At 38.4% G+C, this 23,042-nt stretch overlaps 1 protein-coding gene across 1 annotated transcript in view; it reads left to right on the top strand.

Moving 5' to 3' along the window:
- The window catches only part of cacna2d1a (calcium channel, voltage-dependent, alpha 2/delta subunit 1a), a 64,144-nt gene extending 48,275 nt beyond the window's left edge, over positions 1-15,869 (top strand). The window contains 14 exon segments of the mRNA XM_057323997.1: positions 309-390; positions 689-754; positions 826-938; positions 1,014-1,085; positions 1,179-1,246; positions 1,400-1,438; positions 1,782-1,853; positions 3,799-3,951; positions 6,349-6,401; positions 6,495-6,550; positions 7,133-7,259; positions 7,526-7,632; positions 8,549-8,631; positions 11,293-15,869. Of these exon segments, the coding sequence (XP_057179980.1) occupies positions 309-390; positions 689-754; positions 826-938; positions 1,014-1,085; positions 1,179-1,246; positions 1,400-1,438; positions 1,782-1,853; positions 3,799-3,951; positions 6,349-6,401; positions 6,495-6,550; positions 7,133-7,259; positions 7,526-7,632; positions 8,549-8,631; positions 11,293-11,409 (1,208 nt within the window). The 3' untranslated portion in view covers positions 11,410-15,869.
- The last annotated feature ends 7,173 nt before the right edge of the window (positions 15,870-23,042 follow it).

Below are 23,042 nucleotides of genomic sequence, written 5' to 3'. Positions count from 1 at the left end.
AGATGACGTATTTACGAAACGCGCTCTGTAGAGCAGTTTGTCCGTTAAGGGCTACTGTAGAAACAACATGGCGAATTCCATGCAAGGGACCCGCGGTGTATGTAGATAGAAATAACTCATTCTAAGGTAATAAAAACATAACGCTTCATTATATAAGGTCTTTATACACCTCTGAAGACATAGCTATATATATTATATTGCATTTCTGTCAATAGATGAATTCATAAGAATTGACTACCTTGTCAATTTTGTTAGGAATATTACGAATTGCTATGTTTTGAATTGCGTCTGCTCTGTGTGTTTCTCAGGTAACATTAACCTGACTAACAGACTTCTCTTGGATGCTGGCATCACCGCCGAACTGTCCAAACACTGGAGCAAACAGAGACCGTGAGTTTCACCGAAGCAAAACACTACAATAAAAGTGAAGTTAACCTTTAAAAAACGTTTTAATTTAATTCACATTCTGAAAATGTTTCATTTTGCGTTTCATTTTTAAACTTGTATAACATGTAACTTTTCTGTGGAATATACAAACAACGAGTAAAAATCACCATTTTATTTTTAGGTGAACAGATCTATAAAGTCATTATTCACTGATAATCTTCTCATCTTATCTTGTGCAGAAGTGATTGTTGTATGCTGCTTTCAGCGTGATAGGGTCTCTTAAGTGTTTGTTTCCAAACAGGAACGACAGAATCAGAGCTAAGTTTGTGGCTACAGACGGTGGTGTTACGAGGGTCTATCCTGAAAGGTAAAGTTACTTTATAAAAGAAAGGAAATAACAGGCTTATGGGATCTGGACTTAAAACTGTGTGTTTGCAGTGCTGGCGCTGAATGGACCGAAGAGGCAGAAACATACGAGTGCAGCTTCTACAAAAGGAGTCTGGACAATGATATTTACATATTTACATCAAGACCATCATATGCCAAAAACGGTAAGTGTTTGTGTGTGATTGTTATCCACTCTTTTCGTACGCGTTAATAAACATTTTGCGCCGTTTTCTTATCAGGAACCGATGAGTCTGTTTTAGTGAGCAGAGCAATGGACCTGAGAATCGATGAGTTCATGCTGAAGCCAGCAGGTGGGAGATTTTTGTTTATTTGAAATAATCATTTTTCATTGAACAATGTGTGAATCTGCAGTCAAAAGTGAACTCCTTTTATTCCTGTTTCAGTGGTTGGAGTAAAACTGGATGTCGAGATGTGGATGGAGAGCTTTATGAATGTTACGATTACATCTAAGGTGAGAATACTTGAAGTTAATTGTCATTTGTAAAAGATATTGTGATATTATTACTCATTAATATGAAATAATGTGTGATTAATTTAATGTGTGTTTTAAGTGGATTTGTGTTTTCTGATTTGTGCCATATTGTTTTGTCCTTTTCATGCACAGTGTAACGGCGAAATCTGTGGATGCAAAAGAAATGATCCGGTAAGATCACATTTACTGTATGTGGTTTTTATTTATACATACAGTATATACATATTTTATATATATGTACAGTATATGTAAGTCTACATATACCTGGTCAAAAATGGAAACATGAACACAACCGCGCATCTGTTTGAATGTAGCTACAGTTAAACATCTATTGAAAAACCTTCAAAGACATTTAGATGATGTATGGTTTTGAGACATCTGGGTGTGGTCATCTGTGTGTCCACCTCGGCCATATGGTGTAAATTCATATAGATTTCAAGCTAAAATCCTGACGCTGATTTGGACTTTTTATGTGCACACCAACCATTTATCATTCTCTCCTTTCTTCTCAAAGTATCTGGAGTGTGTTCTATTGGACGACGGCGGTTTTCTCATCATGGCCAATCAGGACGACTACATCAGTAAGGTGGGCCTCTCTTTTACCCAATCACAACCACTTCATCGCACTTCCATTCCACATTACCCTTTCCTGACCCCTGGAGATCGGCCACCCGCGTCCCGCCGACAGCAGCAGCAGAGTAAATGTTTAAAGTTAAGCTCAGCGAGGGAAACCAATCAGAGCGGAGTGTGCGCAGGATAAATCACGGCCGGAGTGTTTGGCAGCCGCAGGGACCGATCCTGCCCTAAATACCGACTATTCCCCCTCTGTGTGGCAGACTCTCCTGGGGTCAGCCGGGTCCGTCGGGCAGACCGCACATTCATTACGGCTGTTATTGCACGGGGAACGCCGGCCGTTCTGTACACTTCAGGATTTATACCGCCTTTGGACTGACTTATAGTCTCGAACGCACACGCTCGTACGTTTTTACCTCTGATTCAAAGCTGGAGTTAAGCTGCGTGTGTTCTTAACAGTAACCAGAACAGGAGTGTTTTCTCTTTCTCGCACCAGTCAATATAACACCTGAGAGATTTTCTGAGCTCACAGACAGCTCGCTCTTTGGTTTAAATTATGATAATGTTGTAGGTCGTCCTAATAAGATTAGAACAGATCCTATTGGCCTCCCCTGAGCACGGTTGGCTCCTCAATCTTTAAACACTGGAGGATGGAGTTTCCAGCATGAGCATTACAGATAGGACCGGTGGAAAATACATCTTTTTCGACCCAGAGACAGTGAAAAACTCCTGCTATAACATTTCGTGCTGGGATATTTTGCTACAAGTTAGAAGAAAGTCCCACACAGAATCTGTGGCCACAGAAGTTACGCAGTTTTTTACAGCATCGACACATTTGACAAATTCTTCCCCTCTTGCGAATTTGTTCATTTTTCCATATTAGATTTTAAAACATTTTGAACTCTTTTACCAACTAGTAACAATGTAGTATTGTGAGCTTAAGACGCCAGTAAGATATGTTAGCATTCTAGATCAATTCTTATTAAATCGATTAATTTTCTCCGCTATATAGAAAGTATTTGCACAGTATAGAAATTGTGTTTATATCATGCCGTTAACATCAGTTTCCAGTGAAGCACATGTTGGAGGTGATGTTAGCAATGATGTTAACATAATAGGGCAGTTTCCCGGACAGGGATTAGATTAAGTCAGGACTATGCCTTTGTTAAATTCTGACATTTAATTCTTTTTTACAAACATGCCTTACAAAAAGCGTTACTTCTGTGCATTTTATGACAAAACAATGGCACTGATGTATTTTCAAATAAGTCAGTGCAAGCTGTTTTCAGTTAAGACAGCATTAACTTTTATTTTAGTCTAGGACTAGTCTTAAACCTTGTACAGGAAACCACCCCAATGATTTTAACCACAAGTTAGGTGCGGAATCACGTATATCATCAGTGATAGATGAAAAAAGATGCATTCCTCTAATCATTTTATATAAATATAGTTTAAAAAAATTGAATCATACATACCCACACAAATGTATATATACAGTATTATACATCAGTGATGTGTATTGATGGCTTTTAGTCCTCATATTGCTTGAAGCTCCAAGAGCTAAACACCAAATGCCTATAGAAATACATTAGGTAAAGTGTTATTTCACTGGTGAATTTGTGAATAACTTTGAAACGCTTTTTATAATGACATGTTTTTTAATATTGTTATATTTTGCAGTGGTGCATGATAAAGCCATACTGCTTTACCTTTCGATCAAAAGCTTCTTAAGTGGGTTTACTTAGCTAGACTTTCCGGGGCAAAATTGTTTCCAAAAGTCTGCTAAATCTGGCAAAGCAGCTTCATCTCTTTGAGACATCGTGGGATGTTTTTTTTCTTCTAAAATTACAAAACATTTTCGATAAGAGCAGGGTTTGGTTTGGTCTAGGATTATCTTACAAATCTTTATGTATCTTTATATGTCTATGTAAATGTATGTGTGTTTTGTTTATCTTTAGATTGGAGAGTTTTTCGGCATGATTGATCCTGGCCTGATGAGAAATTTGATGAACGAATCGTTGTTCTCCGTCGTCAAAACATATGACTATCAGTCTCTCTGTGATCCCATCAAAGAAACCAAAGCTGCTGCTGGTCTCAGATCAGTCTATGTGGTAAGTTTCATTTGATTTCAGTTCCTTTTCACAGTAAATAAAATTGAATTTAGAGGAAGAAAGAAGTTAAGCTTCATCAACATTGTCTGTGGCCTCCATGTAAAAACAAACAAGTGTTATGCAACAGGAATGGAGGACTGTTAAAGGAATAGTTCACACAAAAATACAAACTCTGTCATCATTTTTTTCCATCCTCATGACGTTTAAACTCTGTATTTGACTCTTTTTTTCTGTTGAACCCAAAAGAAATGTCTCAGTGGTTTTGTGTCCATACAATGGAAGTCAATGTGGCCAGTGTTGTTCTTCAAAATATCATCATCTTTTGTGTTCTGAAGAAGACTGGAAGTCTAACATGACATATACATGTACATAATGAATAATAACAAAATAATAACAAAATACATGATGAAAGAAAATTCATTTTGGGCTGAATTATCCATTTAAGTTCACACATACAAAACTTTGTAACTTAAATCCACCATAAATTTTGACGCGCCTGCCAAATGCATAAATGAACATGAACTTTTCTGTTACCATACAGTTTTATGATCTCTGTCAGAAGGGTTTTCGGCTAAGACATCACCTGTCATTAAAATGTGCATACTCTGCATGTTTTTCTGTTTTCTTTAGACAATAAAGCTTAGTCAGCTGTAAAGAGAGAGTGTTGCGGTGAACTTTACGTCACAACAACCTGATAGGTTGCCCTCACGATACTTTCTCTGATCTCTGCGTGTCTTCAGTTCTGTTAAACACGGTGACTAAATCCTTCAAAACCGAGTCAACCGTGAATCATCACCACGAGAATTTCCTCTGTCGTGCTAATAGGAGCAGCGTGCGTTTCGTTTAGCCATGTTTGTAGATTTATGCTTACATCTGCTGAGCTTTCTCTTAATATATCCCGTGTTGTTTGGCACGGCATTCCTTCTGTCTGGCAGGGCTGAGCGGGGTCCGCTGCCAATACAAATCAGGATGTTTTGGTGCTTCTCTACTCCGGATATCTACCCTACAAAGTTAGAAAAGAATGTTTGAGAGAATAATGAGATTCTGAGCCCTGGGATATAGTGTGCACAGACTAATCGAATCTTTATATTTGCAACTAATTGTGCTTAATATGATGAATTGACAGCTCTACAATAGCGAGTTTAATTGGAAAAAATCAATACATGTAGTGTGAGAAAAAAAATATCAATAGCATATGTAAATATTTGTATATAAAAGCCCCCAAATGAAGATATTGAAGACATTACTTTATTACAGCAGCAGACGTGTAACAATATAGATGTATGTCGCAATACAAAAAATTAAACATCGTAGAGTTTCTGCGATTGTTTTACGATATGACATCTGTTTAATCCTATTGGTTGAGCTCCTAAAATGTGACCTGCATCAACATATATGTTTTGATTATCTCATTTTGTGTTTTTGCTGTTTTAGGAAGTACTGTCATATGGTTTATATTTCTTAATTCCTTTCTTAATTTTAATTTTGTATTAATTAATTTTCATTTTTCACTGACAGATCTATTAAAGGGGTCATATGACAGGGCTAAAACTAAATAAAACTAACGATAAACTATCGTTTGTTTTAGATGTAATGCAATGTGTATACACGATTTAAGGTTCAAAAACGCTGTATTTTCCACATACCGTGCATGTTTGTAACTCCTCTTTGCCCCGCCTCTCTGAAACGCTCAGATTTTTTACAAAGCTCATCGCTCTGAAAAGCGAGATGTGCTATGATTGGCCAGTTAACCAGTACGCAGTGATTGGTCGAATACTGCAAGCGTGTGAGTGAAATGTAACGCCTCTTACCATATTCAGAACATCATGTTCCAAAGCAATTGTACTGACAGGTACGCCTACCTTACTTGCGTATAATTTTGGGCGGTCTTAGTCAAATCATACCACGAACTGACGTAGATTTGTGGGGGTGTGGTTACACGAGGCGTTTCAGGCAGGTCTGGGTGAGCATTCGCTTTTAGATAGAATGCATCTTTTGTTCCGACACTTTAATATTTGCAATTTTACGTGTCTAATACATGCATGGGCAACTTATAACACAGAGACAGAAAAACACGTATTCGCGCCATATGACCCCTTTAAGCGTGCACTATACATACAGAAGGGTAAGGTAGATCTCGAGTGTTGTCGAGTCAATAACAAAATAACAGTAGTTATTGAACATTTTGGAAACAAATGTGATATTTGAATTTCGGTTTAATTTATTCGCAATATTGTAATACGTGAATATGATGTTGATGTCCTATTGAATCCTGAGCCGAGTTTATCGTTACATCCTCTAAAGCAGACATGTAAAATAAATAAATAGAGAAGTAAATAGTGAATGTTCACAAGTACACTAAAATAACACGTTTAATACATTGTTTGTGTCTTTCAGCCCACCATAGCTAACATCCTGAACCTTGGTTGGTGGGCATCTGCGGCCGCCTGGTGAGTGAAGCTCTGAGTCTCAAAGGAATGTCAATGAGCATCATGTGTCATGTGATGTTCTGTGATACATCCATCTCTGTTTTGTTTATTCAGGTCAATGTTGCAGCAGTTGTTTGTCAGCATAACATTTTCTAGCTACCTTGAAGCAGGTAAGAGCCAGAATCATTAATAATGAATTACTATCAAACAAAAATGATGCCATTGTAGACACTTGGTGCTGGATGCAATTTAGAGAGGCTGCTAAACACAATCATAAGTATATTAGATAATAACCTGTCTCATATGACTACGTGTCATGAAACATTTACAACAAAATAAAAGAAAACACGAATTCATTCATAAGATTTGGTGAACAGTGTTCCAATGCAAAAACCTGCGTCTTTCAATATCACTAAACACCAAGTTTAACACTGTGGCTCGAATATTTAAAGTCATTGTCATGCTTTTAAATGCAATTGTATTTTCACATACATACCTAGAAATTGGTCTAATCATACAGTAGATCAAACCTTCTACAACTACTTAAAAATGGGAAACTGCATTTTGTCATCCCACTTTTTTCCGATTTGCCCTAATTCCTTAAAACAATGCCGACTGCACGTACAAAACATGTGGGGATAGTTAACTGTTAGTGAATTCCACCCTTGTAGATTTTATTACTTAATATTATGTGGTTAAAGCCTTTTATTTTGTGCATGCCGCATTAAATTCCACCTGTGTTTTGTACACAGCTGATGTAGATGACGACCAGTATAAAATGCCACCTAAGGAGAGTTGCATTACGGAGCAGACGCAGTATTTCTTTGAGGACAACAAGACAAGCTTTAAGGGATTAGTTGAATGTGGGAACTGCTCCAGGTAAGAGTACAAACATAGTCGTTCTTAAGATGAACTGATTTGGAGACGCAAGGAAGTAAAAACATGACTGGCATTTTTCGGTGCGCGATTTTGCTCGCAGCGCTTTGTTCTATAGTAAACGACTATGTGAAACAGAAATACATGCATCACCACTTCTAACGTTGCTGATTTGCTATTTTTGTTTAGGGCGGAACCCCTTGCGCTCAAAGCCAAAATGTTGCCGTTGGATGTTGCACATTGTGTGTTTTTTGTCTTTTTGACTATAGGCAGTTCACAGCCGAAAAGCTTCCAAAAACAAATTTGGTGCTTATTGTTGCTGACTATCAGTGTGAAATATGCCAAGAAGCTCCATTTTCGCACAATGAGAAGCCTTGTATCCTTTATACGCGGGCAAGTGCATTAAATGTTTAAATGAAATTGAATCCATAATTTACTTACCCACATGCCACCCTAGGTGTACAGTATATCAGAATCAGAAAGAGCTTTATTGCCAAGTTTGTTTGCACATACAAGGAATTTGTTTTGGTGACAGGAGCATCCAGAACACAGAAACAGCAACAACAGTACACAGAGACCATAACACAATAGAATACAGTACACAATGATTTAAATCATTAAGGGCCTATGGGTATAAACATTTAAGAAATACAATACAATAAACATAAGATAAAGATATAGAGAGTAAAGCTATGTGTGTATGTAAATACGTACAAGTAAAAAATAAGAATAGACTATTGTAGTACAAGGTATGTGCTATATACAGCAGAATGACATATAATTTACAGAAAAAGTTGTATAAAAAATAGACCTGGAGGATATAATTAATTTTGCACTTAATTATTATTTCACAGAGTTATTAATTGCAGAAATAATTCAATTCAAGTATTAATTTAATTAATTAAAGTATATGACTTTCTTTCTACAGCCAGACAAACTTTTAGTATTCCGTACGACTCCAGTGTGTAGATAAATATCTTTTGAAGTGCAACGATATGTTTTGCAAATAAAAACTATTGATATTGTAAGCATATTTAGCCAAGCGAGATCACTTTAGACTTTGAACATGTATAGATGGGAAAACTACACACAAACTGGCGACATGCCGGCATTGCATTTCAACCACCAATACGCGTGCAAAAACACAATTGACAACTAGCGCTCTTTTAGCGTTCCTGTGCTAATCTGAATCCTGAAACTAAAGCGTGGTGTGTTTTATGCTCGCCCGAGTGCCCAATGTCAGTAGCGTATCAGACTGGTTTTATCAGTTTCTCCTGAACCTGAGTCCACAGCTCCGGGTCCAGATCCCTGTGTGATAGCCCAGAACCCACGGTACCGAAAGGGTACAGAAGCTTGCTTTGACGACAACTCAAGAGTGAGTCCCCCCGTCACCTTCTCAACAGACAGCATGACCACACGTGCTTCACACCTGAATCTCACATGCTGCATATTCTTCTTAAACGGCTGCTTAATCTTGCTCAATCATTGCCGAGATCTACCAAACCGAGACCACCATGAGTATTTCTGACACTTTTCAGTCATGATTACTGTTAGAGTAAAAACGTACAGTGTCTCTGTGTGATAGATCTTTATGTAGGAGAGCTTGGTCATGTTGTGATCTTAGGCAGACATACAGTACGCTACATGGCCGAAGTATGTGGAAACCATTTTCTAATTAGCAAGTTTTGCTATTTTAGCTACGGCTATTGCCAACAGGTGCATAAAATCAGGCATGCGGCCATGCGTTCTCCTTAGACAAACAGTTGTTGTACATTAGGGTCCTTTTGGGCTCCATCATGACAATGCCCTTGTGCACAAAGAGAGGGCGATAATGAAATGATTTATCGAGTCTCAGAGACCTTGACTGGCCTGCACAAACCCGGACTTGAACCCCATTGAACACTTTTGGGATGAATTGAATTGTGTACTGTAATCCAGATGCCATCACCCAACCTCAGTGCATGAGCTCTCTGATGCTCTTATGTCTATATTGGCACAAATCCTCGCAGCCGTGTTCAGACATCAAGTGGAAAGTCTTTCCAGAAGAGTGGAAGCTGTTCATCTCCATGGTTTAGAGCGAAAATTCAATTCCCATTCACATGTGGGTGTGATGTGTCCGTATACTTTTGGCCGTGTATGTACTGTAACTCGGTCTCGTATCTGTTTTAATACTTTTCTCTCCTTCTACTTGTTAACACTCTTTGGTTCAAGCACTTTATGTTTGAGTTAAACTGCTGACTGTCAAGTGTTTTTCTGCATGACTCTTCTTCCATCTTTTCCTCTCTCTCTCCCCCTCTCTCTCTCTCCTGCTGTGTATTTGGCTGTGTAATGTGTGTTAGGATGAGACCGTGTGTAGGAGAAATGCAGGCTCTCCACTGCTCTCCTCTCCGCTCATGTTACTGCTGCCAGTGTTCTTGTGCTGTCTCGGGTCAGTCCATCTCTCTCTCTCTCTCTCTCTCTCTCGCTCTCTCTCTTGCTCTCTCTTTCAGTTTTAACAGTTGATGCACTTATGAGCGCAAAAACCTGCATTTACCACATATCCACAATCCAGTTTAAAGCAGAAACATGGGTTGTACAAAATTTTGTGAACACCAGAGTAAATAAGCGATAGCTTAGGTGTTGGACCAATGTTCTCCTTTTAATACAACTTTTAAATAGAAATTGTACTAATGGTCTGTCAGAAGATGTTTTGGTTGCTTCAGAGAGGTTGGTTTAGTGAACCTGCTTCTCGCTCGTCTCATAATTGTGGAAGTTGTTGCTCCTGAAACACCAAACAGTCGCCTTGTCCCCTTTGGAAATCTGAAGTTATTCATTTGACCAATTTCTTCCAAGGTAGAAACCAGGTACTAACCGCTGCTGAACAAAACTTGTTCTGGCACACAAAGAAATAAACAATGTTTTTATAATTAATAAATGTTGTTATTATTATTAAACAAATACAAAGTATTTTGTCCAACCCCTGTACAGTATTTACAATACGAGGCACTTTCATCAATGCAACAGGACCCAAACCCAAAAACAAAATTTTCATTGTTCCATTTATTGAAGTTCTTGCTAAAACAATGCAAAAACGTTTTCATGTCTATTTTTTCTTTGCCTCCGCTTTCTTTCTTTCTTTCTTTCTTTCTTTCTTTCTTTCTTTCTTTCTTTCTTTCTTTCTTTCTTTCTTTCTTTCTTTCTTTCTTTCTATATGGTTGAAGTTAATTTCTCCATGTTCTTTTCTTTTTCCTTTAATTTTGCATGAGTCTAACTTATCTGGGTGCTTTTTTTAGATGTGTATTTAATTCTAAATCATAATATGTCCATTCTTTACTCCACAACCTGCATAACCAATAACCAACAACATAATCCATCTATTGCATAAAATAAACCCATTGATTTGTTGCTGTAAAATAAATACAGAACTTCACACAGAAAGAAGTTTTGTTAAAGATTATGTTTTGTGGTGCGTTATTGTCATGTCTGAAAAAATACCTGTTAAAAACGGTAATATTCCAGCAGCTGGGGAGCGCGGAAAAAAACCCATAAAATAGCATTTTTGTAAAGTAAAATTACATGTTTTTTTTCATGTTTTTTTACATTCAAATTTGCAACCGATTTCTGTAATTTTACATTTTTACCGCATTTCAAAAATACGTGAAAATTCTTTAAAATAAAATTGTAATATTCCAGAAAATATGTCAGTTTTTGCAACTGTCTATGATTTACAATTGAAGCTGTTTTAGTTATTTTTTAATGTAACATCACAATAGTTAGGTTAAGGAGATCGTTCACCCAAAAATGAAAGTTCTGTCATCATTTACTCATGTTCAGGTTGTAGGAGGTCCAGAGCTGTATACATTTCTTCCTTTGTGTTTAGCAGAACAAAGAAATGTATAAAGTTTTGGAGCAACCTGAGGGTGAGTAAATGATGACAGAATTTTCATTTTTGGTCGAACGATCCCTTTAACCACAGTCAACCTGTAACTATAGTATGTCGGACATGACATGAACTCATCCTTAGAAAGCATCGGCTGACTTTATGGCCTGCCAACAGGAAGAGGGAGCAGACTGTGGCGGGGCGTCAGGTCTGATTCCACCAATCGTATCCATGGTCATCCTCCAGCTGCTTCTGTTCTGGCTCCTACCTGGACAGGGACACTGCCTATCGTGACCTCAGCACAGACACGGCACGCCCCCTGACAATGCCAAAATACCTACCGCATCCGACACATTTTAACTTTCATCCGGACTCCCACGCTACAATCCAGGACACGGAGGGAGAGGCTCTGACCCAGGAAGTATAAAACCAATGCCATGATCGCTCACAGCCTTAGAGGTCAAAGAAGGTCACGGATGATAAATGAGCAATGACCTTCCACATTTGACCTTTGAGGTCGCACTCTCTCCACACGGGCGACAGGGTGGGCAGTTTCACCTGGGTGGGCAGACCTTTACACTTCATCTTCACTTGGGGCATGTGGGTCCTGTTCTTTCCACGATCCATTCACAACACTGCCAACCAAAGTTCTGCCCTATGCCTTTATTTTTTTACCTTTTGGTCCTTCAACATATTTATAAAGCGTGATTCGTCAGTATTACAAACTGTCAGACTTTTATGGCCAACCCACATGCGTCGCTGAGATGTTTTAATGGAGCCCTCTGGGTTGGGTCAAATCCAGCCTTGGTTTTTTGGTCTACACCCCATTATTTAAAAAAATGGACTAATGAGTGACTGACCCAATGGCAAAAGTCTCCTGTTTTTCCCAGAGGTGTCCACCTTTGTGCCTCGGGAATATCGGTTTCGTTTCCCGCCGCTGTGTGTGAATTATCCCTCACTCTATACATCTGTGGCTGCCCGTATTCACCATCAAGCTGCGATTTTCATCCGCCCGCGGTGCATTAAAAAGAGCACTGTTGCCAAACGTTACCCTTGTGTGGTCTCGCTGTACTTTGCGCTCGATGCCAAGCAGGTCGTTTGGCCCATCAGCCCTTGCGCTGTGTTTAGGGCTTTTTAAATGGTGGCCTGACCTAAGGCTTACGGAGAGAAAAGCCGCCGTTGCATGCGTGTGTTTTGTTTTCTGGTGTTTTAGGACAATTAAGTTATTTGAAATGAGCGCAGAGTGTTTGCGTTTGTTAAATGTTGCGTTTATTATGGTATATTTCATGTGTGTGTGAAAATGCAAATGCTAGGACGAAAGCTGTATTAGTGGTGCACTTCATGACAAATATTTTTGCTGTTTGCTACACTAAATCTTATCCGAAGAACTCAAAGAAGTTGAACGAAAAGCAACCAATGTTTACAGATTTTTTGAAACGGATGAGAGTTTTATACATGATGTTGCCACTTGTCCCTGGTTTTGCTGGTCTTTCAAGTTCATTTCGTCGGCGCGCTCTGATGTGTAATTTTTCAGTTTGTCATGACTCTGTCAGCTTTTCCTTCCTGTCAACGTGCCTTGATGTAAATGGATATGTATAAAAAGTAAGGGAAGGAATATCACAATGTGCTATCTGACTCTAATTGTTTTTCAGAGACTGACTGAATCTTTGCTGACAAATGAAACCACTGGCCTCTTTAAGAGAACATTTAAACATTTAAGGAAATGTAAGAGCACAAATTAAAAAATGATCAAATTAAATAAGCTTCATAGAAATGAAGTAGGAAAAATAGGAAGATTTAAAGTCATAGTTCACCCAAAAATGAAAATTCTGTTGTCATTAGTTCATCCTCTTCAAACCTGTATGACTGTATGACTATGAATAAAGTTGGTAACCAAACAGCTCCGGCACCCATTTACTTCTATTGTATGGACACAAAACCAATGTAAGTGAATGGGTGTCGTTTTTTCCAAATATCTTCTTCTGTGTTCTTCAGAAAAAAAGAAAGTCATACAGGTTTAAAATGACAAGAGGTTGAGTAAATGATGACAGAATTTTCATTTTAGGGTGAACAATCACTTTAAATGTTATGAAGGGGAATAACAAGACAAGGAATTCAGCAGCATGTGTGCAAACTAGCGCTTTGTCTTTTTTTACTAGGCCATTACCCAATATATTGATTGGAAATCTGCCATTCAGAGCCACAAGACATATGATTTCTGGCAGTTAACCTTGGCAACCAATCTTGTATTATTTTAGCTTATAAATGTACTAATTGCAAGATGGAAATGTGTCAAATTGACTTTAATGCAGCATTAATTACCTTCATTGTGTTCTTATTAATTCTAACAGTTTAGAAAAACAAAGAAATGCTAAATCAAACCCGGCATTGAGACTGGAGGGCGACGTCACTGCTGCTTCACGCATCATTTCCTGCTGCAAAACAACTTAATTGGACTACGTGGATTTGGCTTGCGTTGAAAAGCCATCCATCTAAAGATCTTCGCATTGTTTTCAGCATTTTGCTGTTACCCGGCGAGCATTTCAGAAGTGACGTGCATAAATGGTTTACTGTGTTGTATCACACAAACACCAAAGTTAATTGGCTGTGCCAGAAAGAAAAGAGAAATTACAGCAAACATCCCCAGTTCCAGACCATTGCATTGAATGTTCAATGGAAATTTTCCAGGAAGATCAAACGGCATCTTGTTTATCTATGCTGAATATGAACTGAAACGAATCAGTTTCTGTTGTCTACCTGTACTCAAAGTGCCATAGAATGCTGTTCTTCTCAAAAGCAGGAAACGGCCTATTGACCTGCAAGGACACTCAAACCTTTAAGACTCAGAGTTCTTCCTTATGACCCGTGTAGACACCCTTATGACCCTTATGACACATGTGTTGCACTGGAAAACCAAGCAGTGCATGTGCACGTCCGTATCCGTATGTAAAGAACATTTACCTGTAGGCGTTGGAGTGTTTGATGAATTGAACACAAATTATGGCTATGCTCAGTAGAATCCTGTTATATCCAATTGCTGCCGTATGTGGGCAGATTACAAGATTTATAAGATTTTCTGTATGCCTTTTATACCACGTATTTGCCAAAACGTGCAGTGTGCAGCAGTGATATCTGCTTGAAATACTGTATCGCATAAGGCAATGCACCCAACTTGAACTTTACAGTTTCCAATTTGACAGACGAGTAATGAACAAGTAATATCAGCAGATTTGACAAAAATTGAATTAGGAGTGCAAAGTAAGCATCTTTATTTCCTAGATCACAATGTAGCGTATTACTGTTGAATTGTTCTTTATTGAATAATGCCAACAGTTTCACTTTTCATTTTCAAAATGTAGTTGGCAGTATACTGTGAAGTGTACTGTACAGTATACTATGTAGTATCGAGTAAGCAGTTAATTCAATGTTCCACTCCAAACATATCCTAAATTTCACTGCCTTTTTTACAGTTTTTATCCCGATCCTGAAGGTCAAAGCCAACCCTGCACGTCAAAACTGATTTGGGACCAGTGCTTGAAAGCATTAAGGGTTACCCGCTTCTAACAGAAATTGTTTACAGGATAACTGCAGAGGTGAAAGTGTTTTCTAGGATATCAAAAAGACAGATGTTTAGTCTGACTGCAATTATGAGATCAATTCCATCGTCAAACTCAACGCCACTGTTCTTCTTGTAAAATGAGAGCAAAGAGGCTTTTTGTTTCGCTTCCTAAAGCCATTTAAATGCGTCCACTGTTGAGTTCAAACGGTGTCACCTCAGGAACCAAGCGGTCAGGAAATGTGATTCAAAGTGTTGCTCTCTCTTTCTCTCTCTCTCTCTCTCTCTCTCTCTGTATCGGTATCTACATCTATGTCTCTCTGGACTGTGTGGGTTTTCATCTCTGGAATTCTGAGATAGCTTGAAGCGCGTTTTGAACGGTCAGTCATAATATCCCCGCTGCCTCCGCTTGCCTCTTGGCTGACCGATAGTCAGGATTTCGGATGAATTATCTACAGGGTTATTTAGTCCCCCTTAATCGTTCTCTAACGCAGTGGTTCTCAACTGATGGGTCATGACCCGTAAATGGATCACGGCTCTGATCTGATAACAATAATGCGACTAAATTTATAACCGTGGATTAGTTGATGTTGATTATAAAACCGATATGTTTATTTATTTTGAAAGGTAGGAGAATATGCTTTTCATATCTTTTTTATGTGTTGAGGTCAGAGGCCACACATTGAATCAAACTCAATAGTATTTGGGCTCATATTCATCTTTTTTGTTTTTAAACCCTCAGTTTCTCATATTGGCTTGGGCTTGTGTATAACGCATTTAAACACATGATGTAAAATCTGGATCCTAAGGTCATTTCAGCTGAGAACCACTGCTTTAATGCATATTCATGAATCTATGATTCGAGTCACTCAGTGTGTAAATCTGTACAGAAACACAGTTTAAAATGAACAATCCTATTCTTTATACTCCCGAATTGTCTCAATTCATGTTCTAGCATATTGAAAATAAAAAAAACTGTTTTATCATTATTGCGAGTTGTGCTTTTTCTTTTGTCTTGACTGTTTCGATAGCCACAGATTGCAGTTTTTCTCCTTTTCCAAAGTCACCTCTACTTATATTTGTCCCGGTGCCAAAACATTTTTCCCCTTGTACAGTATGTCAGATGGAAGTGCGAGTCTGCAGTTTCTCTTCTCTCTTGTGTCATTTTTCTGTCATCGGAGAGAACCCGAACCGGGCCAACCACAACACGGGCCTCCAATCGCGGAAAGCCATCGCTATTTTCACACGGCGTTATCGCGCTACCATCGCTAGTCTGTTTCTTCATAGCCGTCCTCGCTTGTTCTGCTTTGCTTCTCGCTTTGACATTGAAGGCCTCGGCAGAGTTTCACCTCGAGATTGAACGTGAAACCAGCTGGGTGCGCGTATTATACCGGGCACCCCCCACAACCCTCCGTGCCTGTTCCACTGTTTATTGGCGATACTAAAGGGGCTCTTGCGATGTGAGACCGTTAAAGCACGCGAATGGTACTTTTGCGCTCGGGGACGTTTCAGATCAGTTCCATCAGTCCCTTCGGTGTTTTTGTTTAATGAAAGGGCCATTTATATTTGTGAAACAGCTGGGGGAAGTACCAAAAGGACACATGCAATATAAAATTACATATTTTACAGACTGGAAGGAGGAAATGTGCTATAATATTAACGGCCGAGGCATTATTAAAAGTGTCAGTCTTGTAATGCCGACTGTTCGAGGAAGAAATGTGAAATATTTTGTGGACTGTAAAGCAATACATAAATATTTAATTGTGCAATGGAATTGGTGTGAAAAGTGCAGCGGGTGCCAGCTGTGGAGAAGTCAAAACGGCCTTTAATGGCCGTTAACATTTAAAGTAGCTTTAAATAACCGCCTGAGTTTGTCATTGTTGCTTTGAGATTGAGACATTCGGAATGGAATACGATCGGAGCTGTAAAACACAATGCCTTGCCAACTAGGTCCTATTAGCAGCATAAATTGAATGATCTTGAACTCTGTGTTCTTTGCTGACAGGGCCCTGTTTCCCAACACACTCGAGGTGCAGTGGCTCTCGAATTGAACGTGTCCTCATGTTTTCCTTCCGTATAATCCTAAACCCATAAACAAAAATGGACAGAACCGACTGAAAACTAAACATGCTCATGATTCACATATTTCAACAAGATATCAACTATTTCCTTGTAAGGGTTTCCATGGCCTTGTATGTGTTAAAACAGCATATTTCTTTACTAAACACTCATTTTAACTGTAGCACATTCAGTGTGTGTTTTTAAATAAGAATGCTTAGGGGAAAATTCTGTGTACAAAAATGTTTTGTGACTCATAGAAACTCATAGAATCGTTTTCTTCATCATTTTTTTGTCTCTTGCAAACTTTGAGGTTTGAGTGTTTATGAATAAACTTGGATTTGGTATGTTGATCTCATTTGTTTATAATATAGGAGGTTATTTCTATTTCTAAATTACGTTTTATGATCCATAAAACTTAATGATTATCCAAACAGAATTTATATTCACTGAACATATGCATAGTTTAATTCAGTGGTTCTCAAACTGGGGGTAGTGGCCCCCTGGGGGGCCCTAATATGGATCAAGGGGGGCCACAGATTTTGTGGCATTTTATGAAATATAGAAATATATCATACATTTTATGCAATCAAACATCAGAAAAAAAGCCCACCAACCAAAATAAGTGATGTTTCAGCATTGTATAACTGAATACGTTATTGGTTTAATAAAAATTTTAAGTTTAAGATTTTAATCTTTATTTGGGGGGTGCGCAAAGCGATGCACCCTACACAAAGGGGGCCTCACAATGAAAAAGTTTGAGAACCACTGGTTTAATTCATGGTTTTAGTAACCCTCAAATTGACCGAGAGCGACTTCTAAAAAGTATCCTGATTGTAAAAATCTTGAGAAATCTTTGAAAAATACTAGAGCTTAAATAGTGTGAGGTTGTTTTGTTTTGTTTTGTTTTGTTTTCAAAGCGACTTCTAAAAAGTATCCTGATTGTAAAAATCTATTATTATAAATTATATACAATAAAATTATATACAATAAAATTTACGTTGTGTTGTAAAGTTGTGTGAGTAAAAAAGCTAATAACAATTTAAGTTTGAGTAATTTATTATAGATTTAAACATTTATGGGGTCAATATAACCCCACACATTAAATAATTTCTTAAATTTGAACAAGCAGTTGCTCCGAAAACAACCACTAGCAATGTTCTAGCAACCTTTTAGCAATGTTATATACTGTAAGTTTGTTTTTATTTAAAAATGTTTCAGAAAATGTTAAAAGGAACAATTGCAGAGATTTTAGCGGCATCTAGTAGTGAGGTTGCGAATTGCAACCAATGGCTCACTCCACTTTTGCCGAAGGAGATAACGTACTTACAAAACGTGCCCTGTAGAGTCCGTTTAGGGCTACTGTAGAAACAACATGGCGAATTCCATGCAAGGGGACCCGTGGTGTATGTACAGTGTTGATAGAAATAGCTCATTCTAAGGTGATTAAAACATGATGCTTCATCGTGTAAGGTCTTCATACACATCTGAAGACATAGTTATGTATATTATTTGCATTTCTGACAATAGATCCTCCAAAAAATTACACACAGGACCATGGATCACCTGGCATATAGTAATGATCACCTGTTGCTTTGAAGTGGTTTAGTATCTGCTTCCTGTCCTAAAGGTGGTCATACACGAGATGTTTAGAAACTTCCAGTCACTGTGAACAACATTTCTGTTCTGTAGAACAAAACCACTACAATCAAAAATGTTTAGTTGCCAAGTCTTTCTTCTGACTTTGGGTCATCGCAAGAAAGAGGAAACATGCCCCCCCTACATACATAGACATACACACATACTGTCCAATGCGGCAGCTGTAAACTCTATAGACCCCCAGAACCACTGTGTCTGTGACTCACCTGTGATTCATTTGAGACACGCGTTCTGAAGGCGGGAGTCTGGTAGCGCTTTTGGATTTCATGTCCTTTCATGTCCTGCTGTCTGTTGTGAAAATGATTTGGCCGCAGCACGCAGCACAGCCAAACACAATAACTTCTCACAGATGTGTGTAATGTCCGGCTGAACCCGTCACAAATGTACAAGTAAGACATTTTTAAACTGTTGGTGGAAATAGACAATGTTATACTGTGTTTCTAAAACTATTGTTACATTGATCATTGGAATAATTGATTCTGATTGGTCAGCCGTGACATTAACAGGTCTGTTATCCCCCGATAACATCACTAAAGCATCAAGTCATCTTGACCAGTACAACTAATTTAATGTATCCTTCCTGTGTCTTTTTTTCATGCAGGTTTGAATTTGCTAAAGATGTGCTAATAAAATATTTCATATCAAATTTTCATGTCCAATTATTTACTCGTGTGGCAAGTAGCTGTGTAATAAGTGGGATAGTCCACATCCATCCATGTGGAATGTTCAGAAATGTTTCACCCGGAGCCGTGATTAGCATGTTGCCAAGCTATCATTTGGTAATATAATTAGCGCAAAAATGTAGCACATAATCTGGTAAATGACCACATCCACCATATCAACGTCACCACCACCAAGCCCAGACAACTTTTTCAAACTACCAAAAACTCTACCAAGAAAATCTATAGACTTTGGGGCGATGGAACCGTAAGTGCTAAATTGCTAACTCGCTTCCACTCTATTGTTCACCACCAAATTTGTAATGTCAGCTGACAAAGTAAGAGGTACATTTTGATATCACTGGGACTTTAAAACTGTATATTCTGTCATTTAGATATATTTACAATTCACAAGTTTCAGCATTTCCCAGAGTTTTCTTATACCACTCTGACAAAAAAGTAATACAGTAATACCGTAATGGTACTGTATACAGTACTGATACTGTAAATAATGTATTCATATACTTTGGCATTCATTTGGTGCTCCAAGGCATTGTACTTCAAAGAATACAGCGGAACCACCCACACAATGACTTGAATTTATTTCAAAGGCACTTAAGTGTCATTGTATTAATGGAGCCATGTTTTAAAAATGGTTGTGTTAAAAAACACATGAATGTACTGAGACATTAAAGGGAAAGTACACCCCGAAATGGAAATTCGGTCATCTTTTACCCTCTTGTCATTTCAAACCTGTATGACTTTCTTTCTTCTGCAGAACAGAAGAAGATATTTTGAAGAATGTTGGTAACCGAACTATGGTGTAGGCTACCTATAGACTTGCATTGGTTTCGTGTCCATACAATAGAAGTGAATGGGTACCGCGGTTGTTCGGTTACCAACATTCTTCAAAATATCTTCTTTTGCAGAAGAAAGTCATAGAGGTTTGAAATGAGAAGAGAATGGAATGTTTAATTTTAAGTGGCAATAGAATTTTCGTTTTTGAGTGAATTATCTCTTAAAGATACAGTTACAAGAGATTTCTTAGTCAAATGTCTGGATCTGTGTGTGTGTCTATGTGTGAGAAAGAGAGATAGATGTTCTTTTTGGATCTGCAGGTGTGGGATGCAATCTGTTACGAATCAGCTTTTCTAGATACGACCTCTTGACTCACAAAAACACAATGTGTTTTGAAGTAGGAAGCAGTGATTGTGATAACGATCTTGTGACATGAACGTCTTATTAAAAGTGTCTGTACGGCGTGAGATGTTAGGCAGCTGCTGGAGTGTTTGGCATGACTTCGCTTTATGTTTCAACCGTATGTCATTCTGCCACAGGGCTTGTTTTATTTATACACGCAGACCCACACGTGTTCTTCACCTAGTTCGTCGTCTTTCAAGTTCAACATCACCTTTTGGTATTCCAGCAACTGGTAAAAGTCTGTGTGTGGGCCAAATAGAGAGAGAGACTGTCTGACTTTGGAACCAACTTTGCTCATTTTCTCTGTCTATTAAGTTACATGGTCAATGTAAACGTCTCTCAATCATTTTCTAGGGTTCACGTCTGAAAGCATTACAGACAGAAACATCTGTTGGTCTTCTATTTTAATTCAAAAATCCAGGTATGCCGGGTAGGAAAATAGCTTTAATTTTACCTTCTGGGCTTGCTGGTTTAATCAAGCGTCTCACCCCACAGCTCAAGAACAGGGTGCAGATAGTTTATCCAGAATGTGGTTTGTAGCCAGTTGCAACAAAGCCCTTAAGTTAAGAAAACCCTTAGTATGGGTTTCAATTAACATGTGCCTCTGAGATTTCTCACTGATTTGCTTTAATGTAATGCAATGCCTCATTCTGGCAGTGAATCAGCACAAATCTCATGGAAATAAGATCAGGGACGTTGTGCAAACGTTACCAATCACCGTGGATAACAATCGGCGTTTGCTGTTAGATGTATGCGGAGAAAGTGGATCCTCGGAAAGGTTTTAACCAGACTACATTTGTTGGACGGTGGACAATGTGGCTTGTCAGTTCTTGAGCGTGCATTAGAGGTGAGGGTGAGGTGAAACTGTTCGTTGTTCACAGAGACCACAATGAGAGCTGGTAGGGCCTTAGAGACCATGTTGCTGTAGCTCAACTGGTAGATGGTAGTGCTAGTAGTTCAAAGGTTGTGGGTTTGATTCCTTTAAATTTGAATTCTTTTTATTGGCCGTCAATGTTTATTTGTCATATTTCATATTTTAAAGAAATGTCTCAGTGGTTTTGTCCATACAACGAAAGTCGATGGGATCCAATGTCGTTTGGTCACTAACGTTCTTCAAAATATCTTCTTTTGTGTTCTGCAGAAGAACGAAAGTCATACAGGTTTGAAACGACATGAGGGTAAGTAAATGATGACAGAATTTTCATTTTTGGGTGTAAAAATGATTTCCATCTCTTTAAGTGGCTTGCTTTACACCCTAAGTATCCTCAATTAACGATTGTGTGTGAAGTTCCTAACATTTTTGGTGGTGGTATTTGAGAAGCCAAGGGGGTCAAATTGCGGTCCAGGTAATTTGCTGCCTGTGTCTTTAAACCTCATACGCAGACCTCCATGAGAGGCTTTACAAAGCAGCAGGACACTCATTAACACCCGTCTCTCACTTGCACTCTTTCCCTGCATCCTCTCTTTCTCTCTGAAAGCTCCTCTTAGGACACCACCGTTATTCTGGTCTTGAACGATCTCAGCAGGAAGGGTAAAGCAATTTATTTGGGCTTGTTCCCTCACACGTGGAGCCACTTAGTAAGCAATGAGGTGCCAGACAAGCTCACAGCTGCCATAGCACCAGGGCTCCAGCCTCTCACCCTCCACCTTTCCTCCGGCCGTGGCTCTGGCCTTTTCTTTGGACACCATTTCAACATTTCAAGTGGAAGACAACTATTAAGCAAATGGCAATGAGCCTGTACACCTCTTTTGAATTATGTAATGTTTTTAGGACTACATTTTCCCACTCGGTCTTTATCAAACGTTTTCATTGGATCTTTACTGATTTAGGCTTTGCGACTACAACTTCGGTCTTTCTTACTGTTACTGACAGGATTGTCAAACTCGGCACACAACAGAGAATTAAAAAGCTGTCAGCTGTCAACGCTGAAGCCAAACGCGGCGCTGAAAAGAACTTCAACATGGAGACACTGTGTAATTTAAATTAGAGTTTTGTAGCTTTTCGTCCATGTCTTTTAAATGTCCATTTGTCCATGTATTTTTTTTGTGGAGGATCTATTAACTTAAATGCTATATAATATACATAAATATGTCTTTAGAGGTGTCTAAAGACCTTATATAATGAAGTGTTAAGTTTTTATTACCTTTGAAGGAGCTATTTATATCTACATTCACCGCAGGTCCCCTTGCATGGAATTGGCCATGTTGTTTCTACAGTAGCCCTAAACAGACAAACTGCTCTACAGAGCGCTTTTCGTAAAAATCTCCTTTGACAAAGAAGCGAAAACGTGACGACATCTTAGTGCTGTGTCAGCCACCGTAGTGCTTCGAAAGGGAGGGGGAGGGGGGAGTGAGCCGTTGGTTGCAATTCGCAACCTCACCACTAGATGCTGCTGAATTTCATAAACTAGATCTTTAACGTGGAGGTGAACTTTTTGCTAGTATTACTGAAAATTACCAGTAACCATAGTTTAACAATGTTATTTATATTACGTTAGTAAATTTATCATTGTTTTACTATAGTACAGTTTTACCATGATATTTGAAGTAAACTACAGTAAAACCATGGTTAATATTAATAGGAGATACATCTAAAGATTATCGAAAATGACTTGTGTGACATTAAGTAAAAGTGTCCTGATTTACCTAAGCGCACCCTATATCTTGTATATCTATATTACTTATGTACTGTATATAAACTAATTTATGTTGAATAAAACGCATTATTCTATATTCATTATTTTCCTTGAAGTTTACGGGAAAAGATACAGTACATTAAATATGTACTGTTTTTC

This window comes from Triplophysa rosa, linkage group LG24 (assembly GCF_024868665.1).
Source record: "Triplophysa rosa linkage group LG24, Trosa_1v2, whole genome shotgun sequence".
In the NCBI taxonomy this organism is placed as follows: domain Eukaryota; kingdom Metazoa; phylum Chordata; class Actinopteri; order Cypriniformes; family Nemacheilidae; genus Triplophysa; species Triplophysa rosa.
Note: the sequence above shows the minus strand (reverse complement) of the source record. Positions and strands in the feature narration are given on the sequence as shown.